The 23,292-nt window shown below is 34.7% G+C and overlaps 1 protein-coding gene across 8 annotated transcripts in view; it reads right to left on the bottom strand.

The window, feature by feature from the left end:
- The window catches only part of LOC131074297 (TOM1-like protein 4), a 59,188-nt gene extending 36,907 nt beyond the window's left edge, over nt 1–22,281 (bottom strand). The window contains exons 1-5 of one of the 8 annotated variants that reach the window (XM_058010890.2): nt 21,994–22,102; nt 21,798–21,882; nt 21,451–21,589; nt 11,358–11,436; nt 7,679–7,777 (exon numbers count right to left, since the gene is read on the bottom strand). In XM_058010890.2, coding sequence (XP_057866873.1) covers nt 7,679–7,777; nt 11,358–11,436; nt 21,451–21,557 — 285 coding nt within the window. In that variant the 5' untranslated portion in view covers nt 21,558–21,589; nt 21,798–21,882; nt 21,994–22,102. The other 7 variants (XM_058010891.2, XM_058010887.2, XM_058010888.2 and 4 more) reach the window with 7 other exon arrangements.
- Nucleotides 22,282–23,292: the final 1,011 nt, after the last annotated feature.

Raw genomic sequence — 23,292 nt, 5'->3', positions numbered from 1 at the left:
GGAATTGGTGTCTCCTGTGGATTGGTGCCTAAAAAGTTTGTAAGACAAGTTTATATAAAAAAATATTTTTCTGTGGTTTTCTCCCATTAGGGTTTCCACATAAAATCGTGTGTTCTTATGAATGATATTGTGCAATTGGTATAATTATGGTATTAAGTTTGAAAAAGTAAAGAATCGTATTATACTGATTCTCAATATAATCCTATGCTCTTCAATATGTTATACAAATTCAACATATATGTGTGTTTTTGAAGAATATTTAAAACATAAATTATATTTTCAAATGTTTGATAAATTTGCTAAGTTATTGCCCAGTTTTTCCTCGAGCTTTTGCTGAGTACCGAGTTTTTAAAAATTTTGGGCTTGCCGAGTTATTGTTGAGTCCAAGTTTTTCAACTATGGTTTGTACAATTAATGGCCTTCACCTAATAACGTGGAGCCATCTTTTGACCCAAATCATGTAATTTGTCATTTCTTTCAATGAGTGATTCTTTTGTTCTATAGCATCATTCTACAAAGAAACATTGATAGCTATATGTCGCAATTGTTTCCCATGTGTGGTGCAAAAATCTTTGAAGGTATTGTTCACATATGCATCCATTGTCTCTCATGAGCAACTAAATAAGAATTCCATATTTCTTTTCACCAACGGCCTTAAAGACAACAAAGTTATCCTCAAAGATTTCATTTTTACACTACAAAGTTTACTTTGAGAATTCGTCAATAAAAGTGAGTGCATGCTTTTCTCCTGAAAATGATACCCTTAAGTAAAAATTATCCTCGAACCAATTGAAGTGGAGTTGAGTCTCCATTCCTTTCCTTCCTGAAACACTTCCATGTGATTTTCCCACATACATAACCTTGACAAGCTCTTCCACAACAAGAAATTCTAGGAAGATCTTTGACCATTTTATATGCGCTCAAATGCTATAGGTATCAAAAGTTAAAATGCCCATTATGCTCGTGCTTTAACTTGCTCAATCCATCAACATAAGCAATAATTGCATTGGAAGAGTGAGAGATCAAAAGTACCAAACTTTACACAATTAAGAAGCTTTGTCACCCTTTTAGAAGTAACAACCAATTCAAGGTCTTGCAATTTTCTATCAAATGCACTATGTGGGAAAAAATCATTAGACCTACCTCCATCAATATGAGATATACGATGGATGGTGACATGATTTGTTGAAAATTAAGATACCGGTTCTTGGCAAAATAGGCTAGGTCCGGGTCCTAGTTCTTGCCTGGTCCTAGTTCTCCCCGGGTTCTCTATAGGTTCCACCCAGGTCTTGCCCAAGTGGTTGAGTTATCTGTGGGTTCTCTATGGCATAGAGAACCCAACCACCTGGGCAGGACCCAAGTGGAACCTAGGGAGAACTTGAGCAGACTCGGGAGAACCAAGGCCCGTGGGTTCCCAAAAACAAGGCCCACGGGTCATAAAAACACAAAAAACAATTAAAAAACACCTTCTCCAGTATTTTTTAATCTAAACCCTAATTTTGCCCCTTATGATGCATGAAATGCATGGAAACATATATATATGTATATATAAAATTAAAAAATATATATATGTACGAATGTACTCGTACCCGTACCCATACCAAAAAAAATTTTGCCAAATCCACGAATCCGTACCTAAATCCGTACCCGAATCGATAACTTAGGTTGAAAAGGCAAGAAAATATAAAACATCATTCTACTCATTACATCTTTCATGTCGGTTGTATTTGATCCTAAGACTTCTAAAAGACAAGAAATTCTCACAAAACATTGTGACATGTTACATTCATTAATGCTAGAAAACTCATCTATTGAATTGGCTGTAACTAAAATCTCAGAGATTAGAATTTACTCCTCCTTGATTAATGTTGTTTAAGTGTTAAGGTATAAGCATTTTTAAAGATTGCTTTTGTTCTATCTTTTGAAGAAATTGATGGAAATGACAAGGCTTGCCAATCTAAATCTTGTCCTTCTTCATCACTTCTTCCAAAACTATTACCTTGTCCCAACAATTTGAATCCAAGAAACCATCTTTTCCACAAAATGATCAATGCTTAGTAGAATTCTTTATTTCGAAGGCTTGGACAGAAAAGAATCTTAACTAGGTTTGGAACGAGGTCCTTATCAACCTTTAAATAATTGCTTACTATTCTTTGGATCCTCAAAATGATTTGCAACCAATGCTTGGCTCTTAAAGAGCTTTGTAGAAATTGCCACAACTTGAATGAGCCTATCCTAAGCCCTCAAAAATAACTCACAAAATTTATCAAAAGATGGCATTATGAATTTTGCTCATTAAACATTTCAGGTGGGGTAAAAGGTGAATACAATAACATAAAAAGGTCTCTCCATCTTGGCTAGAATAGAATGGATCATCTATTTACCTTCTATTTGCTTCCAAATCCTATAATTGCAATCTTAGAAACTTGACCTTTGAAAGATAATCCTCAATGCTTGGAAAATAACTAGGAAACAAGGCAACGAGATCGTTCTTAAACTAATGAGCTCTTATGTCATTGATCTTCCCAAAAGGATTTCTATAACATCCCCCATTCTTGGTCTCCTTGAGATGATGTGATATTTTGATTAACATTATGTGGTGATTAGTCATGGTTATTGCTTTGATATTTGAGTGCAACTATCAATCTAATACAACATGGATATTATTACCATTATTTATTTTTTAAATGTTTGCACCAAAATACAGTGACAAACCTTATAGGGAAAAAATAATAATAATAATATTTTATGATGCAAGGCTTCAAATCCAAAAATATAACCCATACAACTTCAAAACATGAAAATGCTTGGATCTGAAGTCTGCTTTCAATGAAAGGAAATTGTTCTTGGGGTTTTGGGGCCTTCTGACCATAGTGGTTCAATAAAATTTGATTAGAGAATGACAAATCTGAAATGTCCAAAATTTAGTGTGGAAACAAGTCCTTGGTCATGAAGGGACCTAGCAGTCTAAGATGGGAATTTGATAAATTATGCACAAAAGAGTCCACTTTTGAGATGAGGAGTAAAAGTAGAGTACTTCAAAGCAAAGAAGCAATAATCTGCAAAAAAATGCAATTATGATTGATTAATCGCGAATCGTGTAGCAAGCCGATTTCTTCCCTGAAAAAATCTTGATTCGCAAAAAAAATCGTTAACCCAATTTTCAACAATTTTTCACATTTAAATCATGTTAAAAAACAAAAAAAAGGCAAAAAAAGTTCTTGCCAAAACCCGCAAAACCCTAGAATAACTTGTGAAATTACTGAATTGATCAAAAATAGGGCCAATCCGAGATGGAATCAAAGTCCAAGTAGAATCAACGTGAAAATAGATTGTTATTTTGTCCCTTAGTTTTCTTTCCGACCTCTGAAAATCCCTAAATAGAGAGAGCAGAAGGAGCAATGGCGGTCAGCAACCGAATTTGAAAGGGCCTCAATCATCCTAAATCGTGGGGGGCATATGAGATAGGGTCGAAGCAGCTGGCAAATCTGCTCTAAATAGCGGCTTTGATATGACTCCAGCTCTCTGCACACCCCTCGCCCCATGAATTCTGATGTGAACAATTATATAATTCATACCATGCACTAACTCTAAAATTATAACTAATATGCACTTTTATAGATGGCACTTTGACAAGGAAGGAGCAAACCCCTATAGTTTATAATCTACATTCAACGGTGTTTTGGGGATGCTATAACAGGAGTCTCAAACATCAAAAAACCATGGTCTATCAATATCTAAAAGTTTCAAACATCAAAATACAATAGTCTATGAAACTAAGCCTCATTCGAGCTATCTGAGTCACTATCACCCTCTAGCAGAAGTGGATCATCCAATGGTAGCCCAGCTAGCTATAATTGTTGGGTTGGTGTTTTGGTTTGGTTTATGTCATTTTAGGGTTCTTTTGTGGTTTAGAAGTTCTTGTGGCCCCCCCACAGACCATCCACAGACCAGTGGAGCAAAGAAAACTAAGAAAAAACTTTCTTTTTTTCGGTAAAGCCTAGAATCATTCCAAGCCCGAGGGACAGCTAGCTATTTTGGGGATGGAGGAAACCGAGCAGGCAAGCCATCCCCAAACAGCTGGGGATGTTTCCTAGCATTTCCTAGCGATTCCTAGGTTTTTTGGTGTAGCTGGGACAGCAAGGGGGCGTCCCCCCATCCCTCAAATGGCTAGGGGACGAAGACACATCACTAGGTAAGCTAGATTATAATACTATAACATAGTTTTAAAATTTAAACTATTATAGACTATTAATATGTATTAATGGTTATATAATAGACTATAAATTAAAAATAATGTATATATTTATTTTTCAATATAATATATAATACATATTTTTTTGATTGAGGAAACTCGGATTTTTAGCTTGGTCTGAGCCCAAAGAAACCATTTACAAAGGATCTCCTCTAACGAGGCCATTTCTGCGAAGCCATCATTTACACTTCACTTGTTCAAACCCACAAGCTCAATAGCCCAACAAAGGCACAAGGCTTGCAAGCTCAATGGCCCAGCAGGTGTTTGAACCTTGCTGGCCACCTCACCAATGAAGTGTTTCTACCACAACACTAAACATCCAAAGACATATATAATATATATAGATATAGATATAGGATATAGGATTTTTAATTTATAACTGATATAGTAATTTTTACTCAGACAAAGACATACAATTCATTATATGAGCAATATATCCAAAGTGCTCCAGGAAACAAATCTGAATGACAACAAACAAGCTTACATACTTGTAATAACACAGCCTCCAAAACATAATCATTAACATTTGTCTCCACCTACAATAGTGGTTGCAAGCTAGGTATTGCCAAAACCAATGGCTTGCTAATCTTTTACTTCAACTAAATAAAAGCCTTTTGTTGAATTCTACCCCATATAAAGGACTTACCAATTGCCACTAGGGAATATAAAGCATTGCAATTGTGGAATATGATTTGAAAAGCTTTCTTGAATATTGAACTACCCCTAGAAAACTCCTTGCTCCAATCACAATGAAGATCTTGGATCACTTCAAAATAGCTTCCACTTTTACTAAATTCTCAACAGTAGCTGGATTGTTGGCTGATAAATTTGATCTCAGTTACTTCATAGACTTAGCTAATATTTGGTCTCAGACTTGGACAATTATTTGGTGTATTTGGTGACTGCCCTTTTATAAAGTTAACTGAATATTTGCCAATGTAGTCAGCAATATGAATATAAACAACAAAAATCTATTTTCTACAATTCATGGGTTACACTATTTTATTTGCTCTCTATATCTCTATGCTATGGAAATGCCCTCAAGTTTTTAAAAATGAAAGTACATTTTTTCTATTTTTCTACAATTTTTTACAATCCAATTTTTTCAAAAAATCTTATTTGCCGATTTTTCCCCCAAACGATTTTTGCTCCTATGATTCAAAGGAAAAATAAATCAATATCATTCATATGAAAGATCTACATTTATCAAAGTTAACAGGAGGAAAAGAAGCTAATGGGTACAAATGGGTCTAACAAGACTGAGTAGAAACTACATGAGGTATTTACTGGCTAAAAGTTATATTGGTAGCCAGATGGTGTAAGCACAAAGAATACATGGATCATAAACAAACTTTTGCATCTGTTGCCAGAAGTGCAACTACAAAATACACCATTGTTTTGGGTGCCTAATTTAGATGGAATCTCCATCAATTTGATGTGAAAATACTTTCTTCAAGGGAAATTTGATTGAGGAAAGGTGTACCAAGCAGTTATATGCCATGCTAAATAAAGCCAAGCACATCTTGTGTCATCCCAAAAAGACAACATGCAAGTTGACGCATGCCTCTAGAGCATGGTATCTTAAGATTGATGAATATTTCATTCTGGATGATTTTGAGAAGTCTTAAAAAAGTTCATACCAGTATATCAAGGTTCGGAAAAACCAAGTGATTACAAATTTACATGTTTTGTATGTTCATTATTTGTTCATTACAAAGTCTTTATTCTCAGCCCAAGTGCATATGCAAAATTATTAACAAGATCAAAATGAAGGAGCACAAGACAAAACTACCCCATTTGATATAAGCACTACTTTGTCACGTAATGTGGAAATAATATAGCGGATGGCATTTTGTAATGATAACTAGGTGTAATTTGATTTATATGCCTGCAACTAGATTGAATATTATATTCTGTCGGCATATTTTCCACATAAATGGCCAATCCCCTCATGTTGAAATACTTGCAAGGCACACTGCAATGTGACCTTTAGATGTCCACAAGAAAAACTCTAGACTTGAAGGATTTTCAGACAAAGATTGACCAGCAGCAGACATAAAAAAGGTCCACTTCAAGATATTGCTTGACTTGATTCAACATTTAGGGCTTGAAGCAGTTGAAAGCAACTCAATGCCACTCTTTCATTGATTGAACAGAGTCGAACACTACAATTGATATAGCACATAATACCATAGCTACAGCCTACAACAATCATAGTACTAGGGGAAATTTTGGGTAATACTCATAAAAAGCTCAATTTATCAAAAGAAAGTAGAAAATATTTTGAAATCTACAAAAGAACAGTTATTTTTCTTGATTATTTTATTGGCCATTGAGATCTCTGAAACTGTTGCTTTGACTCACAAGTCAAACCAACAGTAGCATTAATTGCTGAGTTTTACGTTTTAACCACCAAGTCACGTTAACAGTCTGACACATATTGTCTTGAGTGACAATACAAATAACTCATTTGTGTTCTTCTACCATGACTGAAGCTATCTGGTTCAGACAGTTTCTAAGGTATCTCGGTTGTCAACAGTTGTTGTGATAATGAAAAACATTCTAAAGATTGCCTAAATTATTGTGTTCCATGACCACAAGATGGTTCAATGGGCTACTGTCAAATTGAGTTGATCTTTGCACCAATATTAGAATAAATGAAAGATACTTCCATCAAGCATCTTGACTGTGAAACATTTGAATATGCCAGAGGTGTTGCTGGGTACGGTTCAACCAAGAAAACAGTGAGGGGAAGTTTTTGAATTATTATTTTATTCTTTGTGTCTTAATGAGAGATAATGTGAGTCCTCAACTTAACAAAGTGAACCTAACCATTTCAGTCATCTTAGATATGGATACCCTGTTTCTTGCATGAGTGAAAGAAGTGTCCTGCAAAAGGATGTGTACCACAAATTTATGCAGTTGCACTAATAGGAGTTAATAAACTTGATAGATTAATCATCATTAATTTATTTTCTGTCCTCAATTAGCTGTGTATGCATTGCTTAGAACTTATTTCATGATTTGAAACTGCCTGTCAAAGTTCAGCTTATAAGTTTAAAACAGATTAAGTGTACGCTATTATAAGTAAAATGCACCTCTCCTAATCTTAGAGTCAATTAAAAAATGAATAAGAATCAAAAAGTAGTGCTCGGTCTCACATATATCTCAAACCTTTATCATGTTGCCTTATCAATGAACCAATGTGTATACTTATGCTAGAACATACAAAAGCAAATAACTCCATAGTTTAATTTGAAGTACTTCACTTTTAGCATAAATGATTAGCTATTGTAATTTGAATTTTCGGAGACCTGCTTAGGTCATCTGTAGAAATTAATATAATTTCTTCTCTCTGTCTTTCTTAATATACTTCATAATAATAGAAAAATTGCAAAAAAAAGGTTTACATCATACACAAACCTTTTTTCTCACAATTTTAACCATCTCTTGAAGAATGTTTCTTTCAGCAACTTGGTAATGTACAATTTCCCCACAATTTTTTATCATTGTCTCCAAGAGCTGCAAGAAGAAAAGGAGACATGATGAACAGTGCCTAAAATTTGATCCAACTATGTAACAAATTCTAATGAATAACCATATCATAATATTTGAAATTTTATTATGTCAGTTATTCTTTAAATATATTGTTAGTTACATATTACATTCATAATAAGAGTATCTGCTGAAGACAATGATATGGAAACCTATAGACACGTTGTATTTAGGTTAGATTAAATAGTAAATCATGTAGAGCTTAATAAAACTAGAAATTGTTTGCAAATTGAAACTTTTCTGCCAAAGAACCTCGGAAAGGAAAAAAACATTTGCAAGGACAAAAGAAAATTATTTTGTCAAATAAACGAGCTCCATCATGGTAATCTTTCATTACAGTGCCTCATTTACATACAACAGTACAAGTACACAAGGATTATTAGATATGTGATCAGTATTAGCCCTAGCTTGACGTGATGACATTTTGTTCTTGTGTTTTATAAATAATGAGATCTCAATATCAAATGTGCCTTGATATTATGTCTGTCAATAACAAAGTCAGGCCTCTCTTCATTGTTGCTTAAAATAAATATAAAATGTAATGAGAACATCAGGATCGTTTCATTTCAAAAACTGTGATTAAGTTCCACTTTGGAAGACTCATTCGTTTGCATATGTCTTTGATTGATGATTTATGAGCTCTTCAAATCTAGACTTGCTCCTGTGGTTTCCATATTCAGGAATCAACATGCTTTCTTTACTCCCAGGATTTTATTTCTCGATAATCATATAGCTACTTTTCCAACTTGGGCATCAATGCTTCTGCAAAAAAGTACCAGTAACAGTTGATATAATCCATGCATTCAATTGGAAAGCTTAGACTAGCTACAAAGAGAGCACTAACAGATGAAATCCTCAACTTGGTTCTAAACAAAAGGCCACCACAAGTAATGCCAAAGGTGATGTGATGTCTTTTTGTGGCCAAAATGCCCACATCATATCAGGATGAGTGAATCTTCTTTAGCGAAACTTGGTGATAAGGGCCCCCTGGATTGCAATGCTGAGTATACAACCACTGTGAGTTATTGCAAGGCATCAACTACAGGACCAAATTGAATATAAATGGATTAGAATCACTTCCACTCATTAAAGAGATTCCAAAGGAAGTGGAAATGGATGCTTATATCTCATAAGATGCTCCAGAATGGTCATAGCTCTAGAATGCTCGCGTAGGTAGTTCCAAAGAAAATCTGGCAATAGGAAATCATACCATGATCCCATGATTCACATGCTGGTAGGAAAACCAGCACTAATGCCACTACAATGTCCCCAATAATATCTTACACATACCATGATCCCATGATTCACATGCTGTTAGGAAAACCAGCACTAATGCCACTACAATGTCCCCAATAATATCTTACACAAATATTACTTAAAGCCCTCTATAGATATATAGTTTAAGTGATATGCTTTAATACCACTGTGATGTCCCAAGCCAAACATTGGTAATATTCCTTTAAATCCTTCAACAAATATACTTTGCCTTGGACAAATATATTTCAAACTAAATATTTAACCAAAACCTTATAAAACCCAAGATTAGATTAATGTTTACACAACAGCAATATTGTCCCCATGTTATGCTTTAGCCTTCACTACCTTACCCTGAAATGACAAACTCTACTCAATTTCCACATGACTTTAGCAAACCCAAAAAGTTTCCCTCGCATTTGTGCAAATAACATTTTTCCCTAAGTCACGTTCACCATTAAAGATAAACTGCAGCTTTAAATATATTTAACAGAATTAATAAACTAGATTTAATCACAATTTTTCAATAAAAGCAATACACAAATTTACGAATCGGGTTCCCAAACAAGATAAATGTGTAGAATCCTTCATTTACATTGTGCATTACAAAAACATGCCCTAATAATCAAGATTCAAAATATCGACTACACAATTACAAGACAAACTGAAAATACAATAAAGAAATTAATATAGATGTTTAATTTCATGTGTTAAAACTCAGAAATCTGGTGCTAAAATCCGCACAAAAAAATCAGAAATTGGCACCTATGTGAGCGGCTACAAACAATTATTTTTGCCATGAATAAACTTCATTTCAATCTGCAACTTTGAATCTCAAACTCAATCTTTAAATAGGATTGCTCAATTCTGAATTAAGAGTTTCCATCTACAAATCCAGCTATAAAAATCAGGGGATCTCCATCCTCCAATCTCCAGTAATAGATGAACAAGATGTCCAATCCATTTGAAGGAGCGAGATAATAAACAAGCATACATCCTTTGGCCAAAAGCCTTGCTTATATAAACCCTTGAGCGCCCAAGTTTTCCCTCCAAAAACAAAATCCTTTCAAATTCTCAAAATGCCTCTTCCAATCCTACTAAGGAGTACTGAATAAAGTTTTGTTTTAATTACAAAGACCCCACTTTATAAAAACACATATGATCACTTATGAAAACATAAAAAGCATAAATCACTTAAAGGTTATTAAATCACTTCTCTAGTATTATTTTCCCAAGCCCACAGGAAATGGGAAATGGAACTTCAGAACATCATGAGAACTTATTGGAAAGGAGGACGTGAGAGGTCCTTTCAGGTGTAAAAACTACCCTGCTCCAGCGAAATACCTTTGACATAAATTACAGCACAGAGCTTACAGACTACAACTTTTAATAAAAGTTGTTAAATCTCAAGTAACCAAGAGTCTTCAAATAAGAATGCGAGTAACTGGATTGAACTTGTAACAGTCCTTCAAAACATTTAGTTCAGTTTCAAAAACCCACTAACAAATTAAAGGGCATCAGAGTGATTAAATTCAGCAACAGGCAGCTCACAAGGTTCCCTGAAATTTCTATTGAGCATGTGGACAGTTAAATGTTCATCTTTCAAGCCAACAAACAATTGAGGATAAGAGGGTGGTCATGATGAAAACCTATGTACATTGGTCCTAGTGAGAACACTTTCCTTAATATTAACATAAAACTTAGCTCTTTTGTGTAAAATCCCACTGTTACCTTATCCATAAAGCTAGCCAAAAAAGATAATTTCTAGCAGTATGAAAATTATTGCTGTCATGTAATTGCAAGTTTGTAACATCATTAGGCATCCACGATTATAGCACAACATTTGTCAAATTATTTAGCTAGCTTAAAAATTTACAACTATTTGAATAAAAATTAAACTAATGGTGATGATAACTTCCCCAAAATGCGTATTGCAAGTAACATCAAACAATCAAAAAATATAAAACAGTACTTGAATCATAAGCATAAATATTTTTGACAAAGCAAACTCAAGGAAACTTAGAAACTGAAAAAGACAAACATTAACTTGAAAATGATGGACATAAATTATGCAAAAACTATCATGTAGACTGATCATGAAAACTGTTTAGCTTTTGGCATCAAAAGTTAGATATTATGATTCATCTTGAGATATGAAATTTACTTCTTTTTTTTAAATGAGCTAACAGCAGGAGCATTTATTTTTTTGTCAACCATGGATAGAAATAAAATTCCCCATAAAAAAAGTCTATAATGAGTTTACTTTATTTAAAACTTGCAATTTCAGTCTTACCGTCAAAGCAAGTAGTTGAACCCTTGGACTCTTATGTCCCATACGTTTCTTGACAGCTTTGATAACATCTTTGGCTTGCCTGTTCCATAGAAATTATTTTTTTAGTTTATTATATAATTCCCCTTTTTTACACAAACATATTCCTAATTTTTTTGCCGAAAGGTAATTCTAATACTGAAAAAACGATGCAAAGCTGGTTGAATACTTTCAATTTATGCAATCAAAAAGACAACTGAAATTGATCTTAGAGATACTTTTAGAACTTGTACAAAATTTGCTGAAATATGATCTGGGATGAACTTCAAATTGCTGACCAACAAAAAACATTAAGCATGATTATTTTCAATTTTTATAAAATTGTTTCCACCTGGGAAAACAGCAAAACGCACTCACCAAAATGAGAAAAAGACAAATAAAGCAATTTGCATTGAGGGACACGTCACTTGAGCGAATTGTGTCCTTTGTGAAAAATGGTGACTCTTTATCCCTTCATGAAGAAAATAAAAAGGGTGGGTTTATTCATAGAGATGGGTATGGAAGGAAATAGAATAAGTTCTGATTTAAAATATAAGGCAGTTCTGATCTGCAGAAAAGGGATCAATAATTGAGGTCTGTTCTAGATAAGAAGGGAAGGAGTAATTAGGATTATTAAGCAGTAATAAGCTGAAATTATGAAGCAGTGAGATTTAGCAAACTATTATATTTCTGAAGTAATTGGTATGCAATAGGGATAAGTCTATTGTTTATTATGGAATCTCCTATGAAGTCTTTAATTTATTTATTATTGGATTACATTGCACCATTTCATCAAGGATTTAGGATTAGTAATTATTCATTGGAATTTAATAAAGCAATCATATTAGAAACAAGCAAGGAAACATAATAGGGAGATGCTGGAGTATGGGTCCCCTCAATTGACTACACAACCATTGAGTTGGTTACTTGTGGCCCCCTGTTGAGTTGGTTGCTTGTGGGCCAAGGGATCAGATTGACTTGGTTGTTTGTTTGACGCTCTTGGGCTCAATTGTTATTTAGCCATGAATGCATAGAAGGCTGCGACATGAGCCTGCTGCTGAGACCCTCCTTGGTTCTGCAGAATTTCTAGATATGAACAAATTTACCTTAATCCTTCCAACATGATATCGTGTAACAAAGCCATCCCTCCCTTTATCCAAAGACACTGATATTAGCTTCACAAAACTCGCGCAAAAAACATATCATAATTTTTTTGGAAAAAAATCAGAAAACCCAGAAAACAACAACACCTTGCATAATTTATTGTGGAAAAAATCAAAAAACCCTCTAGCAAAGAAAGAACCCACGATTTTTGTGTGAAAAAATCGTACAAAAAACTAACAGAGAAAACACGATTTTTAAAGAGAAAATCATGCAAAACCCTCCATGATTTTTTGTGGAGAAAAATCAAAACACCCATCCATGATTTTTTGTGGAGAAAAATCAAAACACCCATCCGCAATTTTTGAGGAGAAAATCGTATAAAACCCAACAGTCTGTTCAAAACTTTACTCGCAACCATCACGAGTAGTAAACAGAAATAAAACTCCCTAATTTTTGTGGAAAAAATCAAGCAAAACCATTCCATCATTTTTTGTGGAAAAAACACCAGAAAACTCACGAATTTTTTTGCTAAAAACATTCGCCAAAAAAGAACCTAAGCTTTGATACCATGAAATGATAATTCAATACTGGATTAACAAAAGATACTAAGGCTCCTTAAATAAGCAATTACAAGCAAAGTTTCTAAAACAGAAATGGAAGACTGAAAAGAAACATTCTAAATAAGAACAAACTAAGAAAAGTAAATATCCTAAACTAGCTAACTAATCAAATGACCATTATAGAAACATTATATAATTACTTTGATAAGATGTAAAACGTTGTATTTACTTTTAGATTTAAAAATATAATTTAATATTTTCATTTTGTTTCAATCTATCAGCCATCAACATTCCACATGAGGATTCCATTTTGTACTCAATTTGCATTCAAATCAATCAAATATAATAGAAAACACTTTTGTACTCATTTATGGACTAATTGAATGCATATTATCCTTGAATTTTGCAAAAAAAATGTGTTTCTAATGAAATCTATTCCCACCCACCCCCCTACCATTCTATGAGCTAGTCAATAATAAGTTGCCAAGTTCTTTGCTGAATTTTTGCCAAGTCGAGCTTTTTGGGCCTAGCAAGCTTTTGTCAAGTTTTCCAACTATAGACTCTCAGATTACACACAAACATGAGGTTCGACAAGGAAGAAAGAAGGAAAGCCAAGTCAAGATGCAAGAAGAAACTACAAGGTTTGGGAGATAAAAAGTACCTAGAACCTAGGGAAGTTCAAAGGCTCTCAAAACCCCTAAAAGTTTGAGGTTTGAGAAGAGCTATGGGAGTCATGGAGAAGAGAGGACCGACAAGGTTGAGATACCAAGAGGGATGCAAAGTTCAAGGAATGAGGCAAACCTAGCATTGAGGACATGGTGCCAAGTTCTGAGACGCTCCCGAAGATTTGAGCTTTTGGGGGGACAAGGACAAAGGAATACGAGGAGCAAGGGTCTCAAATTCTAAAGAGTTTTGAAACCCCAAGTAACGGAAGAAGGTGCATGGGAACCAATGACCTTAGGACCTAGTCCTTCAGTCCCAAGTCTATCAATGGACATAGAGCCTATGGAGACAAAAGAATAAGGCCATGGAGAGAGGTGGGGTCCAGGTTTCAAAGAGAACCTAGAATCCTAAGACCTAGCGAAGAAGTGCACAAATCCCAAATCCACCCACAAGCTCATAGCCTAGTAAAGAACAAAGGCCCCAAAACCATCAACATATTTGAAACTTTTATTGAACACCTTACCACAACAAGGCGAGCCACATGAAATAACTATCAACAATGGGTAAATGTGGCAAGGACAACTCAAGGGAACATAAACATAGCCAAATGTGCAACTTAGGAGGCTCGCAAATTAGGCACTAACAATGTTGACCTCGTTTTTAGCATCTATCCCCCAAAGCATGTTTTTAGGGTTCATTTGGCCTAACATTGGATTTTACCATATCCTAGGTGCCAACTCAATTTTGTGTTCTTGTGTGTCTAAGTCTTTTCCTTGGGTTTGTATAATATGCATTGTAGGAGGCTCGCAAATTGGGCACTAACAATGTTGACCTCATTTTTAGCATCCATCCACCAAAGCATGTTTTTAGGGTTCATTTAACCTAACCTTGGATTTTACCATATCCTAGGTGCCAACTCAATTTTGTGTTCTTGTGTATCTAAGTCTTTTCCTTGGGTTCGTATATGTTCCTCGTGTCTATGATGTCACCTTTCCATTTTGTCATGTTTTTAACTGTATTGTTCTTGGATGACAATGTGGATGCACTACCATCCTCCAATAGTACAATAATATGGTAATCATTTCCTACCAAATTGGTTGCTAGCCAACTTCCAAGATTTTTTGTAAAATTACAGTGTGATTCGAACACATTGCAAGGGTCACATTAGCTTCTTGCATGCATTTTGATCTCCCTACAAAAGTAATCTCTACCATCCTTACATGCAATTTGAATTACACAAGCATTCTACAGCATTTTTGTAGCTTACTTGAGAAAATTCCGAAAACAGCTTTAGTGAGCTTGGACATTGGCATTTTTCAGCATTTTTGTTTCTTGGTTCAATGTTTAAGCATATGCATTGGAGAAACTTTACTCGCAGCCATTGCAGCTTCTACTCATCAGCCTAAGGAACCCTTTTTTCTTGCAAGTCTCCTTTGTCCAAGTGATACTATAAGGTTATTTGTTCATTCTCTTGTCTCTTTCCAGCCCTTCATCTTATTGTCATTTCATAGCACATTTTGATATTGTCATAACATTACTATTATTCTCATAACTTCTACTCTTTTGAGAGATTCGTGAACTTTCTTGTATTTATCAATTTCTCTTGTAATTTGATGGCACCTTGGGATTCCATATCCCCTTTTCTCTCCATACACACACTAGGGTCTTAAATCCTTGTATACCTGAGGTCACAACACTCATAGATTATTGCATTTTGTACTTAAAGTTCTATGCACATGTAGAATTTAAGAGCACACACAAATTCCATTTCCTCATTTCATTGACTACTTGTGGAGGTCAAAAGACCAAACTAGGGGCTTGGCCAAATTGGCAAGCAGTCAAGGCCTTCATATTTGTTCCATAACAGGTATGTTGTAGCTAAAAAATTGCAGGAAGTTTTCATTATCATATCTCTAATCCCTTCTTGTCATTTTGTGTTTTAGTTAAATTTGGTTAATAAGATCAATCTACTGTCATTTTGTTCCTTTCCATATATTTCCAGCGCATTTTGTTGTGTGTTTTCATTTCCTTGTGCAGACCATACAGGTCCTACCAGAAAACTTTAATTTTCTGATATTTTGGGGCAATAGCGTGAAACAAGGACAACAGTGCAACCACCAATGACAACGCAGGCACATTAGCACCTGCTTTAAACTACCTCCAAATTCATTGTCCAAGTTCTATGCAGTTTCTAATTTACTCTTATATTCTTTATATCTACTTTCGGTTTGTATGTTTTCCCATTATTCCAGTTTTTCCATTTCCCAGCTTAGTATTTTACTTAACTGAACTCATTTTAATAGTTAAAGCACACTTTGATAAGGCTAAACACATTGCAGAGTTCTATTATAGAAACAGTAAATACGTTTCATTTCTCTAGTCTTCTCTTGTAAAGGTGATTAGTTGAAAACTTAGGCTAACTTAGGAATATCTACTTTACTGTTTACCGCATGAACAAAATATACCGAGTATGCACAGATCATATTCATGATCATTGATCAATGAAAATGCATTTAGAAGAGGTGATCAACCAATGCATGATAAAAACCACATGCAGAGAGAGGCCTTCAAGGGATCCTAATGTGGGCCTGAGCCCACAAAGCAGAGAGCAAAAAGCCCTAGAAGGAGCCCAACAGAGCCAAAACAAGCCGAAACCACACAATAAAAGCATTATTGTGTGAGTAAAAGACATTTCAATCACCATCTTTTGACAAAAATACAGGACCCTGATATATATGGGGATGTGCTGGCATTGTAAATGAGATAATTCATCCGATTTTACAGATGCCTCTCAACTTTATACGTTAAAAGCAATATTAATAGGTTAAAAAAGAGCTTGAACTAAACAGAAAAATTCATCAAGCATGGTCTCAGCTTTCCTCACCTGTCACAATTGGATCATAATGAATAGAAGTGTAGGCTTGCCCAAAGCAAACCCTTGACCGTTCAACAAGATGAAAACTCGTATGGCAAAAAATGGCAAAAGCAAAGCTTGCCTGACTAAGGGGACTAAGGGGTGAGGTGGAGCAACTGCCGTGGTGGAGATCCAAAATCAAATCCTGCCTGAGAACTGCTGCTATGATAATGTGGCAGCAATAAAACATGTGAAAAAATGTGAATTACACACTTACAAATTGAGAGCCCTGTCTGAACTCACAAAAACAGGACTGGCGCCTATAAGTCTTCAAAGCTGGCATCTTTCATAAAAGATTGGCCAGTTTTAAAATAAAATACATCTAAGCTTACTGTATTTGCAAATTTTTGAGGATTAGTAACAGATTACACCTATTTTCATTAAATAGATATTTCTGCATATTTAATGCATTTCATGTTTTATAAAATTAGACCATTCACCATGTATATCACACTTATTCCACTCAAAGTTTACCCTGAACCTTTCAGTGCTTTTGGCTCATATAGATTACTTCACCGACTTCTTCTGAGATGGATCTCTTTACTGTATATTGCACTAAACAGATGTTTATGTTGAAGTGAATGTCATAATAGTACGTCATATTTCATCCATCTTGATATTAGTTGAAATCATTTTGACATAAGCAGTTGAGTCATGAAACTAGTACTGAAGTTTAATTTTAGAACGCCATACAGAAAACCACAAGCTACTATGGATTTAACATAAGCATCTACAACATGTAATTTCTTAACCTAGGCTAAGGATAACCAGCTATGTCACAGCATATTATTACATAGATATGTTCTATTGAGTAATTAGCAAATGAGGATTCTGTCAAGCTACTGTGTAAAGGATTTGATTGATTGATTTCCAGTTATTCCAGTAAATTCCTTAAAGCCTTTGAGAAGCAATTTATATACACTTTGCTAAATCCCGCATAAAATAATTCTTCTGGGTATCAAATTCATTATTAAGTGACCCTTAACTTAATCACAGGATTGGGGCATTTCCTCTTAATATTAGGTGTAATCATTTTGGATTGTCAGCGTCCAGTGCATTTTAACAAACTACTCAGCAACTAAGCTTGGAATTTAGACATATTCGTGTGCACAGATTGGCACTTGATCCAGGTACTTCACTAGCTCAAAATTAAAATCTTAAACAACAAGGAAACCAGAGACTATTAATCTATTTCAAAAAAATTATTTTAAAAAATTTCACTATTCAACCATTTATAGTACAATCAAGTTTAAGCATATAGCCAGACGGTGAAGCAAAGTTAAACCTGAAAGTTAGGTTAGAATAGTCTGCAGAACAGAGCACAATAAAATTGAAATTTATATCTCGTCAACACCAATGTTTGAAATTGACATAACCAGACAGAATCATATAAATTTAGCTTTTCCATAACCAGCAGTGCTGAAACGTGATATAATTGAATTTCAGCAATAAATTGGCTAAACATGCCAAATTCAAGAATAAAAAGTCCTACTAAAATAAGCTTACAATGTACAGGCATAGCAATCGACTTGAGAATAGAATTAATTAATTCTAAATATAAAAGAAGAAAAAAATCAAGAAATTATATCGATGTCCACAAAAGACAAAAGTAGGTCAATGTAATGAGAAATTATAACTAAAATAGTAGAGGAGAACTAGGGTGCAGATACCCTAGGTATCCAAGTAATAAACCCAAAAATACAAAAAGTGAAAGGAAAGAAACAAAGCAAGAAAAGGCAAACCAAAAATATTTAAAATCTTTGAACCACAATATCTAAGTACAGTTAACCAAGTGAGGGAAGGACCCCCAGTGAAGCATGGAATTGGATAAGATCAAAACGTGCGACCAATGATTTAAAACAATGTTGTCACATGTTTGCAACATTTCAGCATGCTTTGGGACACAAGAACCAAAGGCATCATTGCTGACCAATAGGAAATAAACAATGCAAGAGCTGATAATGTGTACAACAGAATGGCCAGGGCTAATGGGGCCCAGATGTACAATCCTCGGAGGAAACAAGACACTCCCAGAAGAAACTAGTAAAATATGCCTACAGATTTTAGTATGTTATTAAAACTTATTTGTGTACACCTGCCTTCACTCTTATGTGCATTAAATGTCAAACTTGAATAACCTTTCTGATATGAAGCTGCAGTCTGAGGGGTTTCTACTCCATTAAAATTCATCTAGCAATGCAGCAAAGCCATACAATCAGCAGGATAACAAATGTGGTAGAGTTTCAACTGGGTTCATCATCATGTGAATCTCTCCTGCCTTGAAACTAGACAATGAGCCACTGGTTTGGAAAACAAGAGACAACCAGTCTATTTCTGAAATTCAGTTTAACAAAATCATCTGCACTTTCCATCACATGGGCTAAACCAGAATGATATTTAAAGGCTCGCATATGCCATAGCCTGCACATAAGGGCATGCTGTGAATTTGAATTTTATCTTGTTATCGCAAATAAGGCTTACAGATTGGTTATGTTGGGCCTTACATGTGAATCAAGGCACCTAGCATTCAAGTTCAGTTCAACACAAATTTAAAAAATGACTAATTGCTCATAATTAATGTTCATGAGCAATTGTTCTACAACACAAACTAAAATCGAAATTTAGTTTTAACATAACCAGCAGTGCTGAATCATGTTGTAGTGCATTCCACCTTTAACATGAATAATTGGAAAGCATTTGAGTCCGGACTACTGAATTTCACTTAGCATATCATAGAAAATATGTTTTTCCAAGCTTAGCTTTCAATAACCAGACATTACATTTAACTCAACGATCAGATACCTAGCATCTCAAAATGGAAAAATAGGACATAAATAAGTAATAAGAAAGAAACAACAATTAAGCTAGATTCTGAACACAATAATAACATAGTCACTTGCAGACATGAGTGTAGGGATGCAAAAATGAGAACACCATTTCAATGCAGGATACACTAATAAATGAATGAGAACAATGCAATATTATATATCAATAGGTTTGCCAGAAGATATGGGTTTGCGGACAGACAGGATCTTCAGGACCTTGTATTGGAATTTTGTAATCACCAGGCATAATAATGATTAAAAGAACTAATTTAGCTTAAAATACTCAATTGATGAACAATGATTTTGAAATTATATTGCCATAAACTGACATAGCATTCTGCTCGATAATCAAGGCCCTGCTAACTCAGCAAGGCAAATCTTGAGGACAAACAAATGAAATAATAAGTAAATAATAATTTAGTTAAAATATAATGAGAATAAGCAAAATAAATAATCTAGATTGACAAGCTTAATAGAAGAGAAAATATTGTTTTTTAAAATTCCATAGCGAGACAAAGCATTCTACTCGTCATTCAGATAGCTACTAACTCAAAAGGGCAAACTGATAACAATAAGTTAAAATAATGTGTAAACAATTGTCAAACAGGGTGAGCTCAAGCCCTTAAAAAATTGGAGTTTCCAAAGCAATCAGCTGGTGTGACGTGCCCCAACAAAATGGCATCTGTTGATAATCTTGGTTGACTTTGACAGAATAAATACCTCTCAGTTGTGGCATCTAAGCCAAAGCTAAATTCACAAGTGAGAAATACGATTTGATGTATAAAAAATAAATTAAAAGAAGCTAAATTCTCAATAAAATAATAGTAAACTGTATACATGATTTAGATTAACAAAATCAGTTAAAGAGAAATATTAATTAACTTACCAAATTTAACTGGCCGCAACCAGATATAGCAGACTTGTTAGCAACAAAATTGATGGGTAAAACAAGAGCCAAATAAATCTTAATAAGTAAATAATAATTTACCTAATTATTGACCATAATAATAAGTTGTGACAACAATACAAGTTCATGCCAGGGATGCAGTGGTTAACGCGCTGCCTCAATATGGAAAAACGGTCGATTAAAACCCTGCAGATACCCCCATCGTGTCTGCTGGACAGTAGAAAAAAGGGTGAAGGCGCCAGATACAGTGCAAACCAGCAGAAGAAATGAAAAGAATTCAAAGGGTGACAAGGGAGACAGCGGAAACCAGCATGCGTGTAAAGAATTTCAAAAAAGGAAGTGGAAAGAATTTCAAAGGGAGATGCAGTGCGAGACAGCGGCATAAGTGGAAATAAATTGAAAGGAAGAAACGGTATGAGCATAATGGAAGTGTAAAGAATTTCTAAGGGAGAAACCGTGAAAGCTGGCAAGAGAAGTGAAAATAATTTTAATGGGAGAAACAATGAGAGCAAGCAGTACAAGTGAAAATAATTTCATAGGGAGTCATGGTGGAGTAAGCAGCGGAAGTAAAAAGAATTTCAAAGGTAAAAAATGTCCGTCCAATTTTCAAAAAAGACTAATAACAATCCAGCATGGAAGATTGAGTGGTAAAGACGTAGACTGTTAATCCAGAAATAGCGAAGTGCATGTATTATATGTCTGGGGCTTCCACGCCCAAATAACAGGGCCATCCGTACCTCCGACCAAGGGTTCATTTTACCCTCATTTACCCATTAAAAAAATTATAATTATAATTGTTATTTGTCAACTTAAATTACATAATTGAAAAACAATATTCAAAATAACTTGCCATACGCCGCCACACCGTTAGTCTCAATAATCGAAGCCTAACTAACTAACTCAGCAGCACAGGACGACAAGAATGAGCAAGTGAACAATTCTCTGCAATCAGAGCCTAACCACGTAACACAGAAGCACAGGACACAACAATAATGAACAGTTCTCTTTAGAAAAAACAGAATAAAGCCAAAACGAAACAATTTATTATCTTCAGCTGAAGAAACAAAGCCAAAAACAATCTAAAATTCTTTTAACCTCCGCTTACCCGTGATCGGTATTAATAAGGTCACATATTTGAAGGTTCATAGTCCAATCAGGGCCAACGAGCAGGTCACTGGTGGCCTTATCTACAAGGACCGCCGCCGATCCCATCCCTCCTCTCTTTCCTCACTTCTACCCCCTTCCTTACAGCATCAAAAAATCAAACCAGAAAAACAACTGAATTTCAGCTCCAGAGACAGCCGAATTTCATTTATTTCAAAACAGATACTCATTGTCTACACGTCTTTGCGCTGGAAATAAAGTTTAAGCTGGCCGTTGAATACATGTCAAAGTGCTTTTGGTTGAATTGAAAAGTTAAATTTAAAGGCAGGGATAAGTTCAGTTTTTTACCAAACCCTGGGAAAGGAAAGCTTTGCAGCAAGCGCCTTCAATTATAGCGGTTATCGAGCATCGTGTTGGATTATCCTTTTTCTTCCTGGCTTACAGCGGAGGTCTTTAATTATGATTATCATTTATCATTATTTATTCTGCTTCTACTTCAACTTCTACTTCTACTTCTACTTCTACTTCTATGGTGACTACCTACCTACATTCCGCAGAATTTTTGACGGAGCCGCCCTCGCTAGCCATCCGACCGGCAGAGCGAGTCAACCAAAAAGGAGTCAAGACACCTGTCGGGCTGACCCTAGGAACGTCCGCTACTGGACCGGAGTGCAGCCATACAAGAACCTGCTGTTCACGCATATTTTGTGCACTCATGTGCCACGTCATCTCGTCCGCTTTCTTTTTCCGCTGGTTTTGCTTTGTTTTCCTTAAATGCTTCAGAATTGCGGGCGAGAGAGGACCAATACGCATACTTCCTGTTTTTTTTTTGTTTTTTTGGGGTAATTTTAAAAACCGACCAAGGGTATAAAATGGAACTTATTTCGTTACACTTCGAGATTGTGAAAGGGAAAAATCTACCTGGGGAAAGTCGCCAAAGTTAAAATTTTATTAATATACAGCTTAGAATGAGTTCATGCTTGATAAGCAAAATTAAAGGGGGGATTTTTATTATTATTTTTTAAATATTTCGTGATTGTATTAATGAGAGTCGTTAATGCAAGGTGTATCTAGATATTAGATCGGGAGATTAAAATGAAGAATTAAATATTAGATTGGGAGATTAAAATGAAGAATTAAATATTAGATTGGTAGATCATATCAAAAGATCACATTAGGATCTTCTTTAAGGATTCTATGATATCTTTAAAACATTTAGTTTATCTTTTTAATTATAATATTTATCTTCTTTTATTTTATTGTATGTGAGTTTATCTTATGTAATAACAAGTCAAAAATTAAATTTTTTTAAATTTCAATTTTAGAAAAGATGTCTTAATCTTGTTCGTAATGTTAATTGTATAAAATATATAATTTGTTTATTATAAAATTTATTAAAAAAAAATTGGATTACAAATTTTATTTTGATCTAAATAAAATTTTAGAATTAATCCAAATTTAAAGTCTAGATTCAATATTAGCAACCTATTATCTCGCTTCCCTAAAAATTGGGGCCTATTTTGTCAAAGTGACCAACACTTTTTGGCTCAAATTTTGGGAGAGGAACGTGTTGGACTTGACATTTTCGGATCTGGTCTCAAAATTGAGATATGATTGTTGTAAGTCGGTCTTTTGTCAATTCTAAGCTTGTAACTCAAATATAAGCAAGTTAACTTCCTCATTTGTGATATCTATTATCTAGCACATATGATATCCTTATGATGTGAAATTACTGCTAAAAGAGAGTCTACAAGTCTGCAATTTTGAGGAATAATTAGCAACATCAAGTCTTCATCAACCATTTCTCATCACGATGGAAGCTTCAAGGAACGTTGGAGGATGA

The sequence above is a fragment of the Cryptomeria japonica genome, chromosome 7, assembly GCF_030272615.1.
Source record: "Cryptomeria japonica chromosome 7, Sugi_1.0, whole genome shotgun sequence".
Lineage (NCBI taxonomy): Eukaryota > Viridiplantae > Streptophyta > Pinopsida > Cupressales > Cupressaceae > Cryptomeria > Cryptomeria japonica.
The sequence above is the reverse complement of the archived record's forward strand: the minus strand, read 5'-3'. Positions and strand labels throughout refer to the sequence as shown.